The 24,950-nt window shown below is 39.4% G+C and overlaps 1 protein-coding gene across 1 annotated transcript in view; it reads left to right on the top strand.

Moving 5' to 3' along the window:
• Positions 1 to 13,323: 13,323 nt before the first annotated feature.
• The window catches only part of LOC106091695 (uncharacterized), a 78,394-nt gene continuing 66,767 nt past the window's right edge, over positions 13,324 to 24,950 (top strand). Inside the window, exons 1-2 of the mRNA XM_059365808.1 lie at positions 13,324 to 15,461; positions 21,197 to 21,730. Of these exons, the coding sequence (XP_059221791.1) occupies positions 13,358 to 15,461; positions 21,197 to 21,730 (2,638 nt within the window). The 5' untranslated portion in view covers positions 13,324 to 13,357. The remainder of the gene's footprint in view (positions 15,462 to 21,196; positions 21,731 to 24,950) is intronic.

Here is a 24,950-nt window from a genome sequence, read left to right as displayed (position 1 = left end):
TTTAGGTATTGCTCCCATATATATGTTCGTCCGATTTTGAGAAATATTGCAAGAAAGTGCTCAGTTTTAAATGGATTCTTTTGAAATTTTGCAGCAAGGATTTTCTTATGACTCTCGATATTACGAGTGAATTTCATAGAAATCGGTCCAGATTTAGATATAGCTGTCATATATGTATATCACCCCAAGAGCTACTGCAAGCGCATTGTTTGACCAATCTTGCCAAAATTTTGCACAACGCTTTCCTCGACGACTACCACATTATCTAAGAAGTTTGCTCGAAATCGGTTCAGAATTAGATGTAGCTCCTATATATATGTTTGTCTGATTTTGGGCAATTTGCAATAATAATGTCATTTGTCAACCGTAGTTATTACAGTTTGAACATATTTGCTCGCAGAGGTCCATCAAAATTCGGAATTGGATAAAGCTCCCGCATTGTACTTATAGGGTAGGTGTAGGGTATTATACAGTCGGCACCGCCCGACTTTTGTCCTTCCATACTGGTTTTATAGATCTATTGATTTAGCTATGTCCGTCTGTCCATGTTCCTTGTGATCAAGTTACAGGTCGCATTTATGGTCCGATTGTCATGAAATTTTGCATAAGTCTCTTTTTTGGCTTAAGAACGAACACTATTGATTTTGAACAAAATCGGTTGGGATTTAGATATAGCTCCCATATATATCATTCATCCGATATGAACATTTAAGGCTGTGGAAGCCACAATTTTGGTCCTATCTTTGCAAAGTTAGGCATGAGGTGGCCTAATTGGTGTCTTCACAGTGTGCAAAATTTCATAAAAATCGCTTCAGATTTAGATATAGCTTCCATATATATCTTTTATCCGATATGGAGTTTTAAGGCTGTAGCAGCCACAATTTTGATCCGATCTTGACAAAATTTGGCGTAGAATGTTTAAGTCAACGTCCACATATGTGTGCAAAAATTAGTCAAAATCGGTCCAGATTTAGATATAGCTCCCATATATAACTTTCATCCGAAATGTAATTTTATAGCTATAGCAGCCTCAATTTTGTTCCGATCTTTACCAAATTTGGCATGGGGTGCTTTATTTGATATGTGTGTAAAATTTCATTAAAATCGGTTCAGATTTTGATATGCTTCCCAAATGTATCATTCATCCGATTTGGACTTTTAAGGCCGTAGTAGGCACAATTTTAGCCCGATTTCTACAAAATTTAACATGAGGGGTTTTATTTGACATTCTCATATGTGTGCAAAATTTCGCAAAAATCTGTCCAGATTTAGATGTAGCTCCAATATATATCTTTCATCCGATTTGGTTTTTAAGCCTATAGGAGCCGCAATTTTGGTCGGATAGTTGCAAAATTTAGCACGATACGTTTTATATAACGTCCCAGTATGGATTAAAAATTTCATTAAAATCGGTCCAGTTTTAGATGTTGCTGCCATACATATCTTTCAGCCGATATGGCTGTTGAAGCCACAGTTTTAATCCGATCTTTACAAAATTTTGTAAGAGATGTTTTATTTGACGTCCTAATTATATGTGTAAAATTTCAATAAAATCGGATAAGATTTAAATAAAGATTTGATATATGTTTTTTATCCGATAAGGCCTATTAAGGCTGTAGAAGCCACAGTTTTTTCCGATCCTTACTAAAGTTTCTTCACGTCCCAATACGTGGGCCAAACTTAATTAAAATCGGTTCAAATTTTGATATAGCTCCCATAAATATTTTTCACCCGATATGCCCTTTTAAGGGCAGCCACAATTTAGGTGCTGTCGTAAGAATATCTTACAAGGTTCTATTCAATATTTCAATAGGTATACAAAAAAAAGTCTGACTAGATTTCAACATGTTCCATGTATTGAGAGTGGTACGGTGGTGTGGGGTATAATATAGTCGAACCCGCCCGACTTTTGCCTTTCCTTAGTGGTTTTCTATTTGTAATCAAAACAAAGAACCCTACGGTCTACAGCTGGACAATATCCAATAATATGAGTTTTCAGACAATTGTCATTTTGAGTTCTAACCATTCAAAATTTCAAAATTCTATCTCTATCCGTTCTCAAATGGCTTCTATCGCATTTTTCAAGTTCTTTGCACTAACTTAAAAAAAATATGGGCTGGTGGATGAAATCATCGTGCTAAATTTTAGCTTAATAGAAAGGGAGATCTGTTAGATTATTAACCTATTTGGCCCATGCTTAACTAAATGTTTGAAGTTATATATAAAGTCATCATGCACATTTTGAGGCAAATCGGAAAAAAATACTCCCGCTGTACTCAGCATGCTTTCTGCTGACGGACGGACATGTTTAGTTGGACCTAAAATGCAGTACCAGTAAAGAATATATATACATGGAACGATATTTCGAGGAGTCACAAACAAAATGGCGAAGTTAGTATGACTCTATAACATAAGGGAGGATCACGGCTATTTTTGACCACCCTTAAAATAGTAGAATCTGGCAATCAAAAATATAGTTTCAGGGGTCTTAAACCAACTATCGAGATATTACAAACGGAGCAATAAAGTTATTACATCATCATCCTATGGTAGAGGGTATAAAATCACAGAAGCCTTGTGAGAATGGAACCCAAAACCCCCGCACTGGCAAGCAAAGCTCACTATAAACTCCGCCATCGAGAGTGAAAAAAAAATACAAAGCAGATTGCCGGATATCCAGGCGAATAAATCATAAATGACATATAACAGTGTCTAAAATTCTTTACTTTACTTTCATTGGCTACGACAGAACATTTGTCCCTTTAGCCGAAATTAGACTAGCGTTCGAAGCACTTCGATCTTCTGCGCTTCTTCTAAAACCTCTGACACAAAGTTTCGAGATGTCTTTCACCACTTGATCTTTCCATAGGGACATTGGTGTTATTATAGCTGTGAGGGATCTTGGTCGTCCCGGATTGCGTGTACCACCGTGATCGCCTTCTAAACGATTTCTTCGCTGAAGCTCCTTCATTTATCCATTCTAATATTCATGTTTCCTTACTCCTTCTGATTACAGTTGTTTTTCAATATACATAGTGCAGGTTGAAAAGAAGATGCGGATATTAAACCGCCCAGTGCTAAAATAAAAAATAAGCTAGCCATAACACGCCCCTAAGTTGGCTCATGTCTGGTATTGTGTCCCCACCTTAGTACCGGTGTCTGTTAGCCGCGAAAGCCGAGCAATCACGTAGGAAATATTCCAACGTCTCATCATCTTCCATACAAATCCTACACATGCTATTACTTGCCGTACTGATTTTGTATAAGTGAGCTCGTTGACCTGTGTGTCCCGTTATGATACCGATAGCCCTATATGTCCCGTATGCATCCATTAGCAATTCAAAAGTGTGACTTAATGTCAGTGTCTTTCAACGTAAAGAATTCCATTCCATAAGTGTCCGGAATATCTTGGTATAACGCTGAAACACGTCTGCTTGCAAAGGTTAAACTCCGTCATTAAGCTGCATAAGGATGTGACTGCAAAAGTGTCTTTTTCTCATATTCGGTTGGTCTTTTCTAATATTTACCTTTAATGTTCCCATCCTGAGGTTATTTGTGTTTGTTGTGAAAACTTTTTCCTTCTGTACGAGTGAGTATATGAGGGAAAACCAACTTTACACATTTTCATTGAGTTGAATATGCATTTATTCAGAGTTGTTCATATGAAAAACTTGTCTTGTCGCTTTTACGCGAGCAGACCTAAACTTTATTTACATTTGCAGAAATTGCTAATTAGCTTGGGTCCCTTAATGCACCATAGTTTCTGTGCCACGTGCTTGCGCATAATGGTAACCCTAACGACATGTTTTTAAGGGGAAATTGAGGAAATCACTTATCGAAAAGTTTACTGTTCTGTACAAATAAGGCAACGTTTATACATATATCAGAATAATATACAACGAAATGATTTGCATGTACATTAGATGGTCCCACGCTATAAAGGCGAAATTTTTATCTGCAAATAGGGAACGCATACCCTTCGCTTTGTTTTCCGCTTGATACCGCTAATTGTCTGCGACTGCGGTTGCAGCTACCCCGTGTGGAGCGTTCCACTATCCGGCAACCTATGGACACGCCCTGTAGAACGCAGCTAAGCTTCTCGTGATAGCAATGAACACCACACAGATCGGACCTCAATGTTCCAGCCTGTGCGGTGCTCACAGCTATCTCCACCAAAGGTTTTATACCCTCCACCAAAGGATGGGGGTATACTAAATTCATCATTGTGTTTGTAACTCCTCGAAATATTCGTCTAAGACCCCATAAAGTATATATATTCTTGATCGACATGACATTTTAAGTCGAACTAGCCATGTCCGTCCGTCCGTTCGTCCGTCTGTCTGTCGAAAGCACGCTAACTTTCGAAGGAGTAAAGCTAGCCACTTGAAATTTAGCACAAATACTTCTTATTTGTTTAGGTTGGTTGGGATTGTAAATGGGCTTTATCGGTCCACGTTTTGATATAGCTGTCATATAAACCGATCTGGAATCTTGACTTCTTGAGCCGCTAGAGGGCACAATTCTTGTCCGATTTGACTGAAATTTTGCAAGAGGTGTTTTATTATGACTTAAAATAACTGTGCCAAGTATGGTTCAAATCGGTTCATAACCTGATATAGCTGCCATATAAACCGATCTGGGGTCTTGATTTCTTGAGCCACTAGAGGTCGCAATTACTATCCGATTTGGCTGAAATTTTGAATGAGGTGTTTTATTATGGTTTTCAATAACTGTGCTAAGAATAGTTCAAATCGGTCCATAACCCGGTATAGCTGCCATATAAACCGATCTGGGGTCTTGACTTCTTGAGCCCCTACAGGGAGCAATTCCTATCCGATTTGGCTGAAATATTACATTTTGTTATGACTTCCAACAACTGTATTAAGAATAGTTCAAATTTTACAGCTGTTCTAAGAATAGTTGAAATCGGTTCGTAACCTTATATAGCTGCCGTATAAACCGATCTGGGGTCTTGACTTTAGCTTAAATGTGTACGTCAAAGGAATCAAAAAAAAAAAAATCCTAAATTAAAGGGCATGTGTTTCAAAAAAAAAATTTTTTTTTTTTTTTGGGACACTCTAATGTGCGTATATATATTTTTATACCCACAAATTATAACCCATAAATAATAGTGCAGAATAAAAATTCATACTATCCTCCACATGATAGGGTAGCTCCGTTATACTCCTTTTACTATTTACTAAGGTATCACCATATTATTCGATCTGGCGATGGTTTTATTTGGTTTTTCTGTTAAATAAAGGATTAAGCGTCCCAGGGAGGTCCAAATGATCAAAATTTCGACTAATGTACAAAGCATATGTGCACTAGAGTAATGACTTTTTTTGCTCTTTTCCGGTGACAAGAATGCATGAACATTTGCCGATTATTGACTAAAATGATGTTTATTCTATTAAAATATCGAAAATAGTCACGCACAAACGACTTAGAAGTTTTATTTTGATGAAAAACTTTAAATGTTTTAATTTTTTTAAATCATATAAATACCAAACTCCGAAAAGTTACAAAACAAATGAACAAAATGAGACATTGAGCATAGAAATCGATGAGCATGTCTCATTATACCCACCACCGAAGGATGGGGGTGTATTCATCTTGTCATTCTGTTTGCAACACATCGAAATATCCATTTCCGACCCTATAAGGTATATATATTCTTGATCAGCGTAAAAATCTAAGAAGATCTAGACATGTCCGTCCGACAGTCTTTAAAAATAGAGATATTGAGCTGAAACTTTGCACAGATTCTGTTTTTGTCCATGACCAGGCTAAGTTAGAAGATGGGCTATATAGGACTATATCTTGATATAGCCCCCATGTAGACCGATCGGCCGATTTAGGGTCTTAAGCCCATAAAAGCATTAATTATCCGATTTTGCTGAAATTTGGAACAGTGAGTTGTGGTAGGTCTTTCGACAACCTTCGTTAATTTGTCCCAGATCGGTCCAGATTTGGATATAGCTGCCATATAGACCGATCCCCCGATTTTGGGTTTTAGGCCCATAAAAGCCACATTTATTATCCGATTTTGCTGAAATTTGGGACAGTGAGTTGTGTTAGGCCCTACGACATCCTTCTTCAAAATTGCCCAGATGGGTCCACATTTGGATATAGCTGCCATGTAAACCGATCTCTCGGTTTAAGGTTTTCGGGCCATAAAAGGCGCATTTATTGTCCGATGTCGCTGAACTTTGAGTTTTATTTTTAGATATAGCTACTAAAAAGACCAATATTTTGTTATACACAATTGAACAATGACTTTATTCGAAAGGTGGCGAAATCTCCCTTGTCAATTTTATTGCTCTGCCAATGCCCATACTGCCGTGGCCACTGGCCTTGTAGTTCATATCTGCTTATATCGATATCATAGGAAATCAAGCAAGGACGGGTTAAAGTCTGGCGAAGCCGATCCTTGGAGCTGTATCTACATTTTAACAAATTTTAATCAAAATCGGCAAACAGACGTTAGGTTGGGTTAGGTTAATGTGGCAATCTACCATCTGCCATGTGATACACAGAAACAGGAGAAGGACAATCCTTCCAGTTCCAATGTTGAACCATCCAGATCACTTTAAAAAGCCCACACAACTTGCGAATATTCATATCCGCTAAATCAAACAAGTTCTCAAATTTTATCAAGAACCGGCTCAGGCAGGGTGTAACCCACATTGCCAGCGATATCGGACATTGAATCAAGGATAACATATTGTCCGCAGCAGTCGCATGACCAATGAGAAAACTCTCTTAGCCTCACAGCCGTGCTGCGACAAATTGTCTAGCCAAAATGTTTAGAGGCAGTAGGTGAAGCTTGAAATTCAGTGCGGCTGTGACGCTATCTCTTGGATCCGTCTGATTATCAACAAGTAAAATCGTGCTGTGTTCGGCCGGGGCGAATCTTATATACCCTCCACCATAGATTGCATTTGCCGAGTTCTCGAGAAATAATATGCTATTGAAGCTATATCAAGTTATGGTCTGATTCGGAAAATAATTGAAATGAATGTTGGAGACCATAGTAATAGTCATTGTGTAAAGTTTCAGCTAATTCGAATAAGTATTGCCACCTTTAGGGGCTCGAGGTGTAAACTAGGGAAATCGGTTTATATGGGTGCTGTTTCAGGCCATAGACCGATTCAGACCATATTTAACACGTATATTGAAGTTCATGGGAGAAACCGTTGTACAAAATTTCAAACAAAATCGGATAATATTTGCGCACTCTGGAGGCTCAAGAAGTCAAGATCCCAGATCGGTTTATATGACAGCTATATCAGGTTATAAACCGATTTGAACCATACTAAGCCCAGTTATTGGAAGTCATAACGAAAAAAGTCGTGCAAAATTTCAACGGCTTGTAAGGACTCAAAAAGTCTAATCGGGATATCGGTTTATGCAGGAGCTAGATCAGGTTATAGACATATTTAAACCGTACTTGGCACAGTTGTTGGAAGTCATAACAAATCAATTCACTCAAGAAGTCAAATCGGGGGATCGGTTTATATGGAGCTACATCAGGTTATAGACCGATTTGAACTGTACTTATCACAGTTTTTGGCAGTCATAAAAATCGATCAAAAATTGTGGCTTCCAGGGGCTCAAGAAGTCAAATCGGGAATTCGGTTTATATGGGAGCTATGTCCAAATCTATACCGATATGGCCCATTTGCAATCTTCAACGAACTACATCAATATAAAATATATGTGCAAAATGTCAACCGGCTAGCTTTTATCGTTCGACCGATATCGTGATTTCGACAGACGGACGGACCTGACTAGATCGAATCGGAATGTCGACACGATCCAGAATATATATACTTTATTGGGTCGCAGATGATTATTTCGAGGTGTTACAAAGGGAATGACTAAGCTAGTATGCCCCCATCCTATGGTGGTAGGTATAAAGAAATATGTCAGCTGACGAACACCTCAAGGGGGTGTACTGTCTCCTTTACTTTGGAATATGGCCATTAGAAAAATATTATTGTTACTGGAAGATACATGTGTAAAAGTGAATAGTTTCCAACACCCTGAGAAATATACTTCAGCAATCTTAAAGTGCAACTGCGAAGTGGGCTACAGAAAGTAAACTAGGCATAAAGCGGAGCAAGACAGAGGTAGTTATTTGCAGCAGGAGAGATAAGTTATCTACATTGACACCTGTCTCCTTGGGAGGAGGGAATGTTCCATTTACTGAAAAAGCAATGTACATGCGTTTTTTTCTGGGCAAGAAATTAAACTTCAAATCCAACAAAGGGCCAGAAAGGCAACTCTTGATCTATACACCTGCAAGAGAGCCTTTGGCAAAAGTCTAAACAGCGTGTTATGTACTGAGTATATACTGCAGTTCTCAGACCTGCAATGCTATATGGGGTTGTAATCTTGTGGACGGTGCTTCAAAAATCCACATACTTTTTAAACCCTCCACCATAGTATGGGCGTATAGTGATTTCGTCATTCTGTTTGTAACTCCTCGAAATATTCTTCTAAAACCCCATAAAGTATATATATTTTAAGTCTATCTAGCCATGTCAGTCCGTCCGTCCGTCCATCTGTCGAAAGCACGCTAACTTCCGAAGGCGTAAAGCTAGCAGCTTGAAATTTTGCACAAATACTTCTTATTAGTGAAGATCGGTTGGGATTAAAAATGGGCCATCAAGGTCCATGTTTTGATATAGCTGCCATATAAACCGATCTTGGATCTTAACTTCCTGAGCCTCGAGAGGGCGCAATTCTTATCTGATTTGGCTGAAATTTTGTATTTTTTATGACTTCCAAAAACTGTGACAAGTACGGTCCAAATCGGTCTATAACCTGATATGACTCCCATATAAACCGATCTCCCGATTTGATTTCTTTCTTACAAGCCGTAATTTTTGTCCGATTTGGCTGAAAATGTTGCAGTTTGTAGTGTTTTGTTATGACTTCCAACAACTGTACCAAGTACGGTTCAAATCGGTCTATAACCTGATATAGCTTCCACATAAACCGATCTCCCGATTTGACTTCTTGGGTCCTTACAAACCGCAATTTTTGTCCGATTTGGCTGAAATTTTGCAAGCGGTGTTCTGTTACGACTTCCAATAACTGTGCCAAATACGGTCCAAATCAGTATATAACCTGAAATAGCTCCCATGCAAATCAGTCTCTCGACCATCCTTGTTCGGTTTCTAGAAGTTTTTATTTTTGCTAGTTTGACAGAAGGGTTACCAAGATTCGTCCCGGCTGAACTAAGCACGCTTTTACTTGTTTGATCAACAGATCCCAAGACGGTAGTGCTGATGCCTAGCATCTCCTGCTGCTTCATAATTAAATTCATCTATACACTACTGAAAGCACCTTCATTGTCCAGAAATGCTATCATTGTACATTTATTGACAGCGAGAAAACCCTATATGTAGGCGACTATGTCGTGAAGGGGTGTTTCAGTGGACTTGCCCTCACTATCAAACACTCTAGATCCTACGGCATAAAGGATGACAGATTAATAGGACGAAAATCTTTCGACTTCTTGTGGTAAGGTTTTGAAATGAAAATGACTTTTGTATCCCTACATCCTAAAGATATATAAGACAGGCTGATACAAACAGAGTATGAAGTGCAACTGGTGATACATCATTATGGTCTGGCAACGTCAAGGAGTTGAAACTTTTTATCGCCCAAAGACTTTTCGACTCATACACAATTTTCCGAATTACATCCGACTAATGGATATCAGGGAGATCCTCTTCTGGCGCCACGTTGTCCATTGGAGAGCTTCCCGAGAAATGCGTGTGAACGAGTAGATCTAGTGTTTCCTCACTAGACATTGTCCATACATTCTCTGACTTCTCAATATATATTCACCGTAATAAGTTTAGAATATAGAATCTTTCTTTGCCTAGAGCCCTCAGATGTTTCCTCCACGGAGATGCAGAATTTCACCCTGGATTTGTTCTAATCCTTTCTCAGCTCGCCCTTATATTTTTTTATCTCAACCTTATACACGTCTCAATCGTGCAGTGAAGAGTTTTCTGCGTCCTTTCATTAGACCAACCACTTCTGTTTGGCTCTAGGACATGCTGACACAAGCGAGTCACTCAGGGCCTTCGTGATCCGCTAGACCACGATGTCGACATCCTGCGCAGTTTCCACTGCCTTTTCTGGTCAAGAATGGATAGTCGTGCAGAATGTGTTTAACCGAGGAACCCTTCTGCAGCATCCTCTCCAAGTCTGAAACAAATATAACTATGATCGGAGAAGCTGTGAACATCCAACACTTCCCAATTGCTTATCTTTCCACTTATATCTTCCGATACAAAGGTAACATCTAGTACCACTTGCCTGCTCCTGGTAATAAAGGTCAGTTTATTTCCTTTATTACAAATCGCCATATTGCAACTTATAATATATTCGATAAGCAGTTCACCCCTTTCGCCGATATCCGAAATTCCCCACATCTGATGATGTGAGGATATTCTTCCCTGCAGAAGCCGTTTCAACCAGCATCTTAAGGTTTGAAGGCGACATCTCTTAAGCGTGTGCCATTTATAGTTGGCTACTACTGAATCTTCGGTGTTTAGCAATGGAAGAAGAAAACATTAGGAATTTTCTTTGAAAAAACATAGGCTCTGTGTTTCACATTCTCCTTACCCTTAAATCGATTAATACTTAGTCCACGAACCATTCCTCCACACACCCATGGTTCCGGGATAATCTTCCTGCCATCAGAAGAACCTTTAGTACCACCGAAGCGGTATTACAATGGTGGATATTTATCTACTGAAACCGGATCATAGTCAGGATTCAGAATTTCCATCACTGTTGCGTTCGATCTTTTCAAGATGAGTTCTCTTGCGCATTCAGGGGCAGTTGATAAAGCACTCTTCCTCAGGACACTAAATACTTGCGGTGTAGACGATTCCTCCTTAGGAAGTTCCTTTTGAGTTCCGTCCTTCCCAACATGCGTATGAACAAATTGTCGAAGCACTTTTGCAACTCTGATTGAGGTATTTCCAAAACATACATTCTGAACCCATCAACAGCTTCTTCAGGTGTCGAAATATAAATAAAAAGTATTCATTCGGTTCCAAGTCAGGACTATACGGCAAGAGACTCATCAAATCGATGTTTTGAGTGGTCAAAAATGCAGTTGTTTGAGCCGATGAGAGCTCGCATTGTCGTGTTGAGGAGTGATCCGTCTGCGGCGGTTGATTTTCCTGATTTCTTGGGAGACAACTGGCAAACAAATGGTTGGGTGCCACTTAGAATTGACTGTACTGCGTTGTTCCAGTGGTAGGATTGCGACATGTCCAGTTTTTCCGAAAAAACAGTTGGATTTGGCTCATCTTGAAACACCCATACAGTCGTCTGCTGTTTACTTTCGGGCTCATACGCATAAATCTACTATTCATCACCTGTCACGATGTCATAGACGTATTTCGAAGCACCGCGATCACATTTTTGGAGCATTTCTTCCAACCAATCGACATCCGCCTTTTTTGAGCGATTGACAAATTGTGTGCGATCCAACGCGAACAAATTTTTTTGACGGTCAAATGTTCATGCAGTATTGAATGTATGCTGGTCCCACTTATGCCTAAGGTTGTCTCAATCTCACGATAGGTCATATGAACTTTACGAAATTCGACTTGGTGTGAACCACGACCTCGGTTGAATTTACTATACCATCGATAAACACTGATTGTTGATGGAACTTCATCGCCAAAAATTTGATTAAGTTCACGTCGAAAGTTGTAAAAATTAATCGCACGAAAATGTTCACGATTTAATTCCATTTTTTGGGCGAGATGAATCATTCAAGTTACTGTAAACAACACAAATAGTGCTCGTATGACAAAACGTTCTGAGTATGTATAACTTAAATATGTCAAGCTTTACGATAGAGCCGTCAGTTGGCTGATTGTAACACATGGGTTGTCCAATATCGAAATATAAACACAACCCTCGTATCCCTATATGGCTCTTCATGGTAGTGTTAACGTATGTACACAAAAGTTTAGTGAAAACTTATGAAAATCTTTTGCTGGAAGAACCCAATTTTGATAATAATATATATCACCAAAACCAAACATTTAGACTGATCAGAGGAACATGGGTTTTAAATGACGAGTGAAGTAGGAGACTTGTGAACCAGCCACAAAAAAATCCACCAAACGGGCATCTAGACGGACTTGGTCAATATACTAGTCAAAGTAAAGGTCTTTGGGATAATAGCACACCCTAAAAATCCTGAAAGGTCCGATGTTGACTGATCGGGATAAAATTGATCTCAAATGGAAGGGTTTTTGGTGAATATTATAGATCAAATATTTTATATATTTTACATCCAAATATGGGGAAGATCCTGAAGTGTATATAAAATGTTATAAGCGATATAGAATAGTAGTTAGTGATTTATTAGCTAGAAAATACGGAACATACTTCTGCCAATCCATTTACTATACAATAAAATATGCCTGTCCCTGACAATCGCTGAAAATTTCTACGAAGTCCCAGACTTTAATCTTACACTTGGTGTAATAGATCAGAGTTTCTGCCCATATTAATTTTTCATTACCCAATACCATCACTATGGAACGGGGTATTATAACGTTGTGCATTTATTTAAGAAGGAGAAGAGGTAGATCCAATGATAAATATACCGATCAGCTTAGAATCATTTCCTATGTCAGCTATGTCCGTCTGTCCGTCCGTTTGTCTGCCCTGTACCTTGTGATCAAGGTACAGGTCGCATTTTTGCCTTCTTTGCTTCAAGGACGGATCAGATTTAGATATAGCTTCCATATATCTCTCTCATCCGATATAGCCTTTTAAGGCCGTAGTCGCTACAATTTTGGTCCGGTCTGAACAAAATTTTGCATGCGATGTTTTACTTGACGTCCCAAAATATTATAAAGTCGGCTCCGCCCGCCTTTTGGCTTTCCTTCCTTGACGACGTTTGAAATAGTCCTAACACAATAAAGATATCAAAGTAGAAAATTCTGCATGAATTTTGGAGTCGGGAAAAGACGTAAAGAAAAGCTCCAAGATTTTCGAAAAAACCTAATTACTCCAATGAAGTGTGGTTATTTCGAGTGAATTCAGTCTAATCTATCGTAAGATTTTCCACCTTATTTCAATCTCATCTCAATAAAATTCAAAAATCTTTTTCTCTCTTACCATGCCCATGCAATTTGATCACTACTTTTTATGTTGTTTGCTTGCCGCACACAATTGATTGTATTGCCTTTTTCCCTTCTTTTCAGATTATCCCCGCGTCGAAGTTGGACCTCAAAATCCACTGCGTGTTGAACGAGATCATGTCGCCAAGTTGGATTGTCGCGTCGATGCGAAGCCCATGGTCTCGAATGTTCGTTGGACTCGCAATGGCCAGTATGTCAGCACCACACCCACACATACGATTTATCGTGTCAGTCGCCACCACGCTGGTAAATATACCTGCACTGCCGACAATGGACTGGGTAAAACAGGCGAAAAAGATTTGGTCTTAGATGTGCTCTATCCACCCATTGTGGTCATTGAGACCAAAACACATGAGGCCGAAGAGGGTGAAACTGTTGTGGTGCGATGTAATGTAACTGCAAATCCATCGCCTGTCACTATCGAGTGGCTCAAAGAAGGGGCTCCAGATTTTCGCTTTACTGGCGAGCAACTAACATTGGTTTCGGTGAGAGCGGAGCATGCCGGGAATTACATCTGCAGAGCGGTGAACTTGATGCAACCCTATGGCACAAAACGAGTTGAGGGAGTGGGCAATTCCACTGTGGCTTTGCTGGTGCGCCACCGACCCGGTCAGGCCTACATCACGCCCAATAAGCCAGTGGTGCATGTGGGAAATGGTGTAACCTTGAGTTGTTCAGCTAGCCCTCCAGGTTGGCCTGTGCCGCAGTATCGTTGGTTCCGTGACATGGAGGGCGAGTTTAGCAACACGCAGAAAATTTTAGCCCAAGGACCCCAGTATTCCATTCCCAAGGCTCACTTGGGCAGTGAGGGCAAATATCATTGTCATGCCGTCAATGAATTGGGCATGGGGAAAATGGCCACCATTACCTTGGAGGTACATCAGCCTCCACAATTCATAGCCAAACTGCAGCAGCATATGACACGCCGCGTTGGCGACTTGGATTATGCTGTGACGTGTAGCGCAAAAGCCAAGCCGGCTCCCATTATCCGATGGATAAAAGATGGAACGGAGGTATTGCCCGGTCGCAAAATGTTCGAGATACGAACAACTCCAACTGAGACTTCCAATGGCGTGGTCACTGTACAGAGTATTTTGAAGTTTCGAGGGAAAGGACGTCCCACCGGCAATCAACTGGTTCCCTCGGACCGTGGCCTATACACATGCCTGTATGAAAACGAAGTCAACTCGGCCAACTCGAGCATGCATCTGCGCATAGAACACGAACCCATCGTCCTGCACCAATACAACAAAGTGGCGTATGATGTGCGTGAATCAGCTGAAGTGCAGTGCAAAGTCCAAGCTTATCCCAAACCAGAATTTCAATGGCAATTCGGAAACAATCCCTCCCCTCTGACCATGTCCTCTGATGGCCACTATGAAATCAGCACCAGAGTCGACAACAATGACATCTACACATCAATTTTAAGAATAAATCACCTATCGCACTCCGATTACGGCGACTACTCTTGTCGAGCGGTAAATCCACTCGACACCATACGAACACAGATACGTCTTCAGCCCAAAGGTCCGCCGGAGAGGCCTACATCTCTAAAGGTATTAGAAACATCGCACAACTTTGTCATTATCAGCTGGATACCGGGATTCAATGGCGGCATGATGAGCACAAAGTTTCTGGTAACCTATCGTCGAGTACCCACCCCCAAAGAACAGCTGCTCTCCGATTGTAGCGCTGTCCATAGCTATGTCTTCTCCGGTGGGATGGGCTCGCCTGAGTGGTTGGAATTTGACTGTTTTCGGGACAATCCTTGCAAGGTAACCCCGTTGGATCAACATCAAAGTTATATGTTCAAGATATATGCCCTCAATGCGAAAGGCAGTTCGGGTTACTCAAACGAAGTGCAGGCCACCACAAAGGTGAGCAAAATACCACCACCGCTGCATGTGACCTACGATCCTAATTCACATGTAGTGGGCATTAACATAGCCGCCACCTGCTTGTCTCTAATTGCAATCGTCGAATCGCTAGTAAATCGTGAGTCACCCATGGCAACTTGGGAAGTTGTTGACAACATATCCTTGTTGCCTTCGGGCAAAGAGGCAACCTTCAGGGAGACCACAATTAATCACATTGTCCAGAGACCTCATTACAGCATATCGGGGCATCGAACGGCTGTGGGACATGCAGAGGATATGACGCTTGCTTTGGCCGAAAACAAGCAAGCAAGTCCAGCGGTGCGTGTAAAATTGTGTTTGCACTCCAACCGCGACCACTGCGGCGAATATGCGAATGCTGAGAGTAAGTATGACACATCATGGGGGACTATGGTAATGCACTTTGCTAGACAAATGAACGAAGGTTTTTGTTTGATGATGATTTCGATTCAACTGATGAGATTTTCTTCTCACTAAACAGTGTTGACCATAAACTTTGAACCAAAATAGAATTTTAGATTTTCTTCAATCCTCAACTGATATTTCAATTAAATCGAGGACAAACAGGTCATTAGGTAAGTCAAGTGGAGAAGTCAGAGATGGGGGAAAATAGGACAATAGTTTTTTTTTTGTGCTGTTTTATTTACGCCCCAAAAACCCAATCATTTAAAGCATTTTGTCATTACGACAATGATTTAGTCATTTGAGCGTGACAAGCATGGTTCAGATAGAACTATATATAGCTGTATATAAATGGACCTTACGAGCAAGTTTCTTGGGTACGTATAAGGCTACAGTATTCGGCTCGTTGTGAGCTCTCAATGCTTAAAAGTGCCTCGAAAAAAAATCTAAGTCAGGTATTCAGTGCTTCTTACAAAATCCCAAATTTTTTCCATTCCATGCCCCTTAGTTGGTTTTGTGTCCTCACCTAAGTGTTGGTGTATGTTGACCGCCAAAGCCGGGCAATGATATCTCCTTTAATCGGGAGATATGTTTATATGGCAGCTATATACATCGTGGGACTTCAAACTACTCACAGTTCCAAATTGTATGGATATCGGGTAAATAAATGCGTCTTTTGCGAGCCATAGATCACAAAATGAGACATCGATTTACATGATGAAGGGTCTGACACAACCCTCTGTTCCAAATTTCATCAAAATCGGCTGTTAATGTGGCTTTTATGGGCTTCAGACCTTAAATCGGTCTATAAGGTATCCGTATCCATATATCCTGCGATCTTTACCATATATGGCAATGATATCAAAAGTTCCAACACGACTCGTTATTCATAATATCATCAAAATAGGGTAATAAATGAGTCTTTTATGAGCCCAAGATCTTAAATCGGGGATCGGTCCATATGGGGGTACATCAAGATATGATCTGATGTAGCTCTGATGGATAAACGGAATGAAATGGCTTCATGTTGTAGAGTCGGAAATGAGTATTTCCATGCATTACAAACATAGAACATTTGGACTGATTTGTCCACTGGCTCATTTTTCGCAATAGAAGACTGAAATGGCCGTTTATATGTGTGAATTTGGGGTCAATAGACCGCAAAATAACTGCATGGATGTTCTTATTCACACCTTTTAGAATGAGACAAATTGATAAGTACGCACATCGAATAATTTTTTATCAAAGTTCATATCGCATATTCCATCTGATAAACTTGAAATTTGCCATAGACTAATTTTTCGTCGAGAGACGACGCCTGCGGCAATGAGTTGAAATTGGCATAAATATTATTTACATGTTCATCCGATTTGGACTAATTTTGCAATAATGTGAAGTACCCACATATTTTACCTTATGACCCACCGTGGTACACACGACAAGAAAGTGGATATTACTTCACAATTTCTGATCCTTGTTTTCAAATCCTTGATTCAGAACAGGGTATATAAGTTAAAAGAGCTTGTCAAGATCTAAAAAACAAAATGAATGGTCTAGTTTGAGCATTTCCCGCCCAACACTTACTCCCTTTTTTTTCAGAACCAAATTGTGTATAATCCACTGCAGGGCTCTATGAACATACACCATAGTGGCATGGGGTGGCCTGTAATCGGCTTGTTTTGTGCTCTAAATACAAAAAAGTAATCTCGAAAAAGAAAATTTAATTTAGGAATTCCGTGCTGCTTACAAAATCCCTAATTGCTTTCCATGCCACTCCCCTTAGTTGGTTTATGTCTGGTATTGTCCCCACCTAAGTGTCGGTGTCTGTTAGCCCCGAAAGCCTGGCAATGACATAGGAAATGCTCCAACGTCTCATCATATTCCCCGCATGCCATGCACAAGCTATCACTTGCCTCACTAATTTTCCATAGATGAGCTCATAGTCCTATTATGATATCGAAAGCTTAACTGAGCTCCTGCTTGCTTCATTTCAGTAGTAACCTCGTCTTCTCACAATCCGGATCTCCCCATAGTGCTTTTAAAATACTGAAAAATATTGAACAAAACTAAATCTGTTGTCCCATTCAAATTTAAGCTCAGTGATAAGGGGCCTCCGAGGTTCCGAGGCATGGGTACTTGTGCTTAAAGTATTTGAGAGAAAGATTCTTCGTAAAATATTTGGACAATTTTGCGTAATGGAGAGTATCGGCATCGTATGAATCACGAGCTGTATGATGAAGATAGCATAGGTATACATATCAAAATACATCGGACGCGTTGGCTAGGTCATGTTGTCGGAATTGATGAAGAAGCTTCAGCAAAGGAGTCTCTTGACGCAAACCGAGACCGCCAAAAGTCCGATGGCTAGATCAAGTGGTGGGCGACACCTCCAAAGAAGATCCAGGCGCTTGGAAAGTTATTCTACGTGCGGCTAATTTCATCAAAATCGGACAAATTTTCTGTCATAACCAATTGAAGTAAATTAAAAGATAAGGGGCCTCCTTTTTATTCAAGTCCGAAAGGTGTGCCGCATGGCTGCCATACCATTTTTATATCCTCGACCATAGGATGGGGATATGCTAATTTCGTCATTCGGTTTGTAACTACTCGAAATATTCGTCTGAAAACCTATAAAGTATATATTGGGTTGCCCAAAAAGTAATTGCGGATTTTTTAAAAGAAAGTAAATGCATTTTTAATAAAACTTAGAATGAAATTTATTCAAATATACTTTTTTTACACTTTTTTTCTAAAGCAAGCTAAAAGTAACAGCTGATAACTGACAGAAGAAAGAATGCAATTACAGAGTCAAAACCGTAAAAAAATTTGTCAACGCCGACTATATGAAAAATCCGCAATTACTTTTTGGGCAACCCAATATATTCTTGATCGTCATGATGTTTTATGTCGATCTAGCCATGTCCGTCCGTCTGTCCGTCCGTCCATCCATCTGCCTGTCGAACGCACGGTAACTTTCGAAGGAGTAAAGCTAGCCGCTTGAAATTTTGCACAAATACTTCTTATTAGTGTAGGTCGGTTGGGATTGTAAATGGGCCATATCGGTCCATGTTTTGATATAATGCCATACAAACCGATCTTGGGTCTTGATTTCTTGAGCCCTTAGAGGGCGCATTTCTTATCCGATTGGAATGAAATTTTGCACGACGTGTTTTATTATAATATCCAACAATTTCGCCAAGTATGGTTCAAGTTTTACTACTGCTGTAATAGTAGCAAAATTAAATACATACTTACAACAACCAGACATTAATTGTTACCATCCACCATAGGATGGGGGTATACAAATTTCGTCAATCCGTTTGTAACACCTCGAAATATACGTCTAAGACCCCATAAAGCATATATACATTTTTTTTTTTTTGATCGTCATGACATTTTAAGTCGATCTAGCCATGTCCGTCCGTATGTCCTACTGTCCGTCTGTCTATCGAAAACACGCTAACTTTCGAAAGAGTAAAGCTAGGTGCTTAAAATTTTGTACAAAGAAAACAAGTAAAAAGGCATTAAGTTCGGCCGGGCCGAACTTTAGATACCCACCACCTCGGGTATATTTGTAAACCACCTTTCATCCAAATCCGGTGAAAATTGCATACCTATTGTCCCACAGCAGTTATATCGAAATATGATCCGGTTTGGACCAAATACTAATAAGTACAAGTCATTGTTGAATTATGTATAAAAAAATATTGGTCTTTTTAGTTGTTATATCTAAAAATAAACCGATCTGAACCATATACAAGATGGATGTCGAAAACCCTAAAATAAGTCAATGTGTCAAATTTCTGTTAAATCGGATAATAAATGCGTCATTTTGGGGCCAAGACTTTAAATCGAGATATCGGTCTATATGGCAGCTATTTCCAAATCTGGACCGATCTGAGTAAAATTGAAGAAGGCTATCGAAGGGCTTAACACAACTAACTGTCCCAAATTGCGGCGACATCGGACAATAAATGCGCTTTTTATGGCCCCAAAACCTTAAACCGAAAGATCGGTCTATATGGCAGCTATATCCAAATCTAGACCGATCTATGCCATATTGCAGAAGTATGTCAGGGGGTTTAACTTAACTCACTGTCCCAAATTTCGGCGACATCGATAAAAAAATGCGCCTTTTATGGGCCTAAGACCTTAAATCGGAGGATCCGTCTATGTGGCAGCTACATCCAAATCTGGACCGATCTAAGAGAAATTTACGAAGGATATTGAAGGGCCTAACACAACTCTCTGTCGCAAATTTCAGCAAAATCAGATAATAAATGTGGCTTTAATGGGCCTAAGACCCTAAATCGAAGGATACGTCTATATGGCAGCTATATCCAAATCTGAACCGATCTGGTCCAAATTGACGAAGGAAGTCGTCAAGAATATATATATATTTTTAATAGGTTCGGAAATGGATATTTCGATGTGTTGCAAACGGAATGACAAAATGAATATACCCCCATCCTTCGGTGGTGGGTATAAAAATGTATCATAGAAATCATATAACAGGAATCTCGACAAAAATTCCGCAAGAGTATGCCGAAAACCCCTAACTCAAATAAATACCCTAACAATTATTCCACGAAAGCCTTTAAACTTAACATATGCAACGTTATTCTACATTAGTTCCCAAGATGTTAGGTTAGATTAGGTTGCCCAACATAGGAGAGTTCACGCGGAGGCCAGTTTGGCCCATTGTGATACCCTAGAAAGGAAGAGAAAAGAGAGAAGATGTGAGACCTCAGACCATATTCAGAGGACATATACGAATAAAAGAACCAGAACCAGAGTGTGCGGTGAAAACGGCTACGACACGCTAGCCGGATCTTGTCGCACTCTCCGTCAATGATGTAGAAATAGAACAAACTTTGTCATTTTTGAAATACATAAAATGAAGTTATATTCATTTACATTATTGAGAATAATCTTCCAATATATTTTGTTGCGCAATGTATGCGAAAGCCTTCGCAGTTTAGCCCCTAAAAGTGTTTCAATGTTCTAAGAGATACCCACACGTCCTGCAAAAACTTCCACTACTACTCCTTTCTCACCAATTATATTGCAATTGGTGTTTGTTTATGTTTATAACATGTGTATATTGTTCAGATTTCTCGGTTATTGGTAGAGTTGGGTAGGTAGGGTTATATGGTCTTCATAATCTATACAGTCTTCAATACTCGTAACCATGAATCTTAACTTCTAACATTATCACTTTATAACAATTTGAAAAAAGTGTTTTAATACCATTTAATGTGTTTGAAATAAATCGAATTTTTGTCCTCCAGTGTGACGAATCCCTGTCTTTACTTCATGAAATGCCAGGAACCAACAGTGACGAGTTATTAACTTGGCTGATTCAGTAAAATTTGAAGTTGAACAATGCTGACGCTATTGTTTCCCTCTCTGTTACGGGGTATGAAAGACACAAAGAAATTGGTTTAATTAGACTATTCCAACTAAAACTACGATTTACTCCAACCCCTTTATCGTTGCCAAACAAAGGCCAATGCGGATGTTTGCTTGAACTATTGCTGAACTACCAAAGTGCAAAGTGTTCCGCCAAGTCCCCATTCCCGATTTATGCAGCTTTGTGGAATGCTATGCTGAAGTGTTACAGTGCATGGGCAAATAATTTTTTTTTGCCATTTTCAAATGGTTTCTCAAATGAACTCTACACGTTTCTCTTTTCAGTTGGAAAATCATATCTACCCGAGAAGTCAACCCTGACTACATCTGCGATTGTGGCCATAGTTATAGCGTCTGTAACATTTCTGCTCTTTGCAGCATTCACAATAATGCTGTGTCGCTGCAGGCGTTCGGCAACGGCTACAAAGAAGTCAACAAATACGGCTGCCAAAGAATATGACCTAGATTCGGGACGGCCATCGATTGTGGCCCAAACTAGTGGCCAACAACAGCAGCCACCACCACCGCCCTACTATCCAACGGGCAGCTTAGATAGTAAAACACTTGACACGCATGCCATGGAACTGACACTAACGGCCGTCCACGATCCCGACGACCAACTGCATCACCAGCAACAACAACAACAAGTGCAGCACCAACAACATCACCAGCAACAACAAAACTCAACGACTAACTCTTCTCTTTATGGGAGTCAAAATGGTTACGGTTATCACATGACAAGTGCCATCGGTGTTGAAGGGGACAGCTATCAAGTGATACCATCATCCGGCCTACACACATTAACAGGCGGTCCAGAGTGTAAGTAGAGACCAAACACAAATTCAAAACATAGCACAAATGCACATGCACCACCCTTAACACCCACACTCAAAGCTCCTATTTTCAACAAAAATTTGCCGGAGCACAGATACTTCAAATTTCAAGTTGCTGTTCCAAATATGCCCACTTTCATTGTTCTTGTATTCGATATTAGAGAATTGCTCATTTCATCCTTGGTCCATTAAACCAATACCGTGCTAGGACGGATGTATAATGCGTGAGAATATTTACTGTGCAATGGTTATCTCTTATTAGATGTATAATGTCATGGCAATAGGCTTAGATGGGACCCTATAATAATTAACTAGATGTAACAGACTATTCAACACCAACATACGTACAGTTGTGTTCAAAATAAAAGGATTGTGCTCCTCTAAAAAACAAAATATAATTTTATTATAAAAAATATTTTTTTTGTTTTTATGTAAGATGTAATTATTAATCAATTATCTAAATGAATTAAAGAACAATAATTTTTTTAATTGAAGCTACAACAATTTACTGTTCAAAATAATGAGAGCATTAATACATAACCCAATACTTATAAAGAAAATGGCATAAAAGTTGAAAATTAATTAATAGAAGTTAAATTTTTTTTGTGCCTAGAGTAATATATCCTTTTTTGATGACTTCGGCACATTTATGGTGAATGGAGTCTCAATAAGATCCTGCCATCGCTTTACAGGGTGTTTCTGAGATATCTTTGGGCGGAATTTATGCCAGGCATTAAGTACTACATTCCATAGCTCTTCCGAATTCAACAGTCGGTTCTCTGTAACATAAAGTCCATGTCTCCATATAAATGTTCTATGGGATTGAGGTCAGGAGGATGAGCAGGTCATGGTTTAACCTGAACACCTTTGACCTGAAATAACTCCTTGCTAATTAACTGGTATGTTTCCGATCATTGACTTGTAAGAATACAAATTTTTTAAAAATTTTTACAAAATTTTACATCGTCGGACCACAGCATATTTCTATATTTTTCAATCGACCTATCGATATGTCCTTTGGCGAGCTTTATTGTGTGTACAACTGCATACTCCTTAACAGCATTTTTCCGAATAAGTTCTTTTCCCCAAATCGTCCGAGAATAATGGGACCAAGTGAGTTTAATAACAATTGAAACAGCTTAATTGCAATTTTTCTACACTTAATTTTCGCATATTTTATTGCATTTTATAACAAATCATTCATACTCCTATTTTTTTTTTTTTTTTTTTTGAACAAGGCAAGAAACAACCAATGACAATAACAGACAAGAAAACAATCAATGACATCCATTTGTAATTTTACTTCTTACATATCCTTCTAAATGCCCTTAAAATATCACTTAATTTGGATGTTGATATACCAACAAATTTGACTTGTGAAAATATGAGTTGGCAGCACTTCTATTATTTTCAACACATCTGTATGTGAGGTGGGTTTTGTTCCTAAATCCAACCTTTCAAATAAACCGGTATACAATTTGAGACCGTCTGACAATCGATTTGTAAGATATGGCATTTTCAATATATTTTATGAAAAGTAAGGATAGAATGTGAAAGTCTTTAACAAAATTCCTTGATTATAATAATTTGGGAAAAAGTTTTTAAATGGCTGCTTACTTTCCTACTTAGTTAGCCATTACAGAGCATTTGCTCCACCAGCTGAACGTAGAATAGATTTCCAAGCGCTTCGATCTTGTACGTTCCTTCTCCCATCTCTAACAACTAGTATCGAGAGGTCTTTATCCACTTAATCTTTCCATTGCAGTTTTAGTCTTATTATATATTTTATTGTAGCTTCATCATTTATTCTAACAACATGACATAGCCAACGCAATTGTTGTATTTTGGTACATTTAGCTATGCTAGCGGCTTGGTCCATAATTTTTGCGAGGGATCTTTCTCTTAAACACTCCAAGACTGAATCATATGCTATCACAAGTACCCATGCATCGGAACCATACGTCAGCATCGGTAATATCGGTGTCTTGCATAGTTTGATTTTCGTATGGCGAGAGATGGCTTTGCTCCTGAAGTGTTTGTTAAATCAAAAGTAGATCTATTAGTCTGAATTTTTCTTCGTTTTATTTTTATTTGCTACCGGAACCACTTTCACTGATTCACCTTCGAAACTTTCAAATGCTGTGGTTACTACTTGCGATGAACCACTCATAATATCGATGTCGTTGACATAGGCGAGTATAGCATGTGTTCTCTCTTGAGTCGTGTGCCATATCTATTCATATCTGCATCTCGTATAATTTTCTCCAGCAGGATATTTAAGAGATCACACGATAAGGTGTCTGCCTGTCTGAAAACTCGCCTGGTACTGAAATGTTCGGAGAAATTCTTTTATATTATTACTGAGGAACGTATATCAGCTATCGCCATCCTGCAGAGTCTTATTAATTTTGCAGGGATACCAAACTCAAAGATGACTTGAAATACATTTGGAACGTATAGGGCTTTCGAAAACGGGTATGTAGTCAACGAAGGGTTGATTAGAGTTGACCTATCTTCTCGGATTGTTTTTCAGGATTTGGCGCAGTGTGAAAATTTGGTCTATGGTAGATTTTCTAGGCCTAAACCCTAATTGGTAGGGGCCAATTATCATTGACTTTCAATTTTAATCATTCACACAGTACACTCGAGAGTATCTTGTATGCGATGAGGAGAAGACTTTTTCCTTTGTAGTTGGCAAATTCTACATTGTATCCTTTCTTAAGAAAGGTTAATAGTATTCTGAGGTTCTAATCGGATAATCGGATATGCGTTCTTCTAGCCAAATCTCGCTGACGAGCTGATGCCTTATCATCGTGTTGTTCTCTGCCGCAAAAAGATCAGAGGACAGCCCATCGGCTCCTGCTGCCTAGTTGTTCATTAGTCTGGACACTGCTAACTTGGACCTCATTCTGACTATGAGGTTAACATTCTATATCATAATCTGAAATTGGTTCTGCAGTAACCTCTTCGCCGACATCGTCGGGTACTAATAGAAATATGTTCTTTTCATATCCCAAGCACACTATGTGTATCAGTTCCCAGATTTCCTTATTTGTCTCTCCAGGAGGATGTGCCTGCACCAAAGCCACTGATATTCGATTCTTTAGTAAAATTTTAGGACTTCATTCTGTTGTTGTTGTTGTAGCCAAATTTGCATGTAGAGTTAGCGATCCTCGTCAAGCTCTTATTGGCGAACAAGCTCGTTC

The sequence above is a fragment of the Stomoxys calcitrans genome, chromosome 3, assembly GCF_963082655.1.
Source record: "Stomoxys calcitrans chromosome 3, idStoCalc2.1, whole genome shotgun sequence".
Lineage (NCBI taxonomy): Eukaryota > Metazoa > Arthropoda > Insecta > Diptera > Muscidae > Stomoxys > Stomoxys calcitrans.
This window is presented reverse-complemented; position numbering and strand designations above follow the sequence as displayed.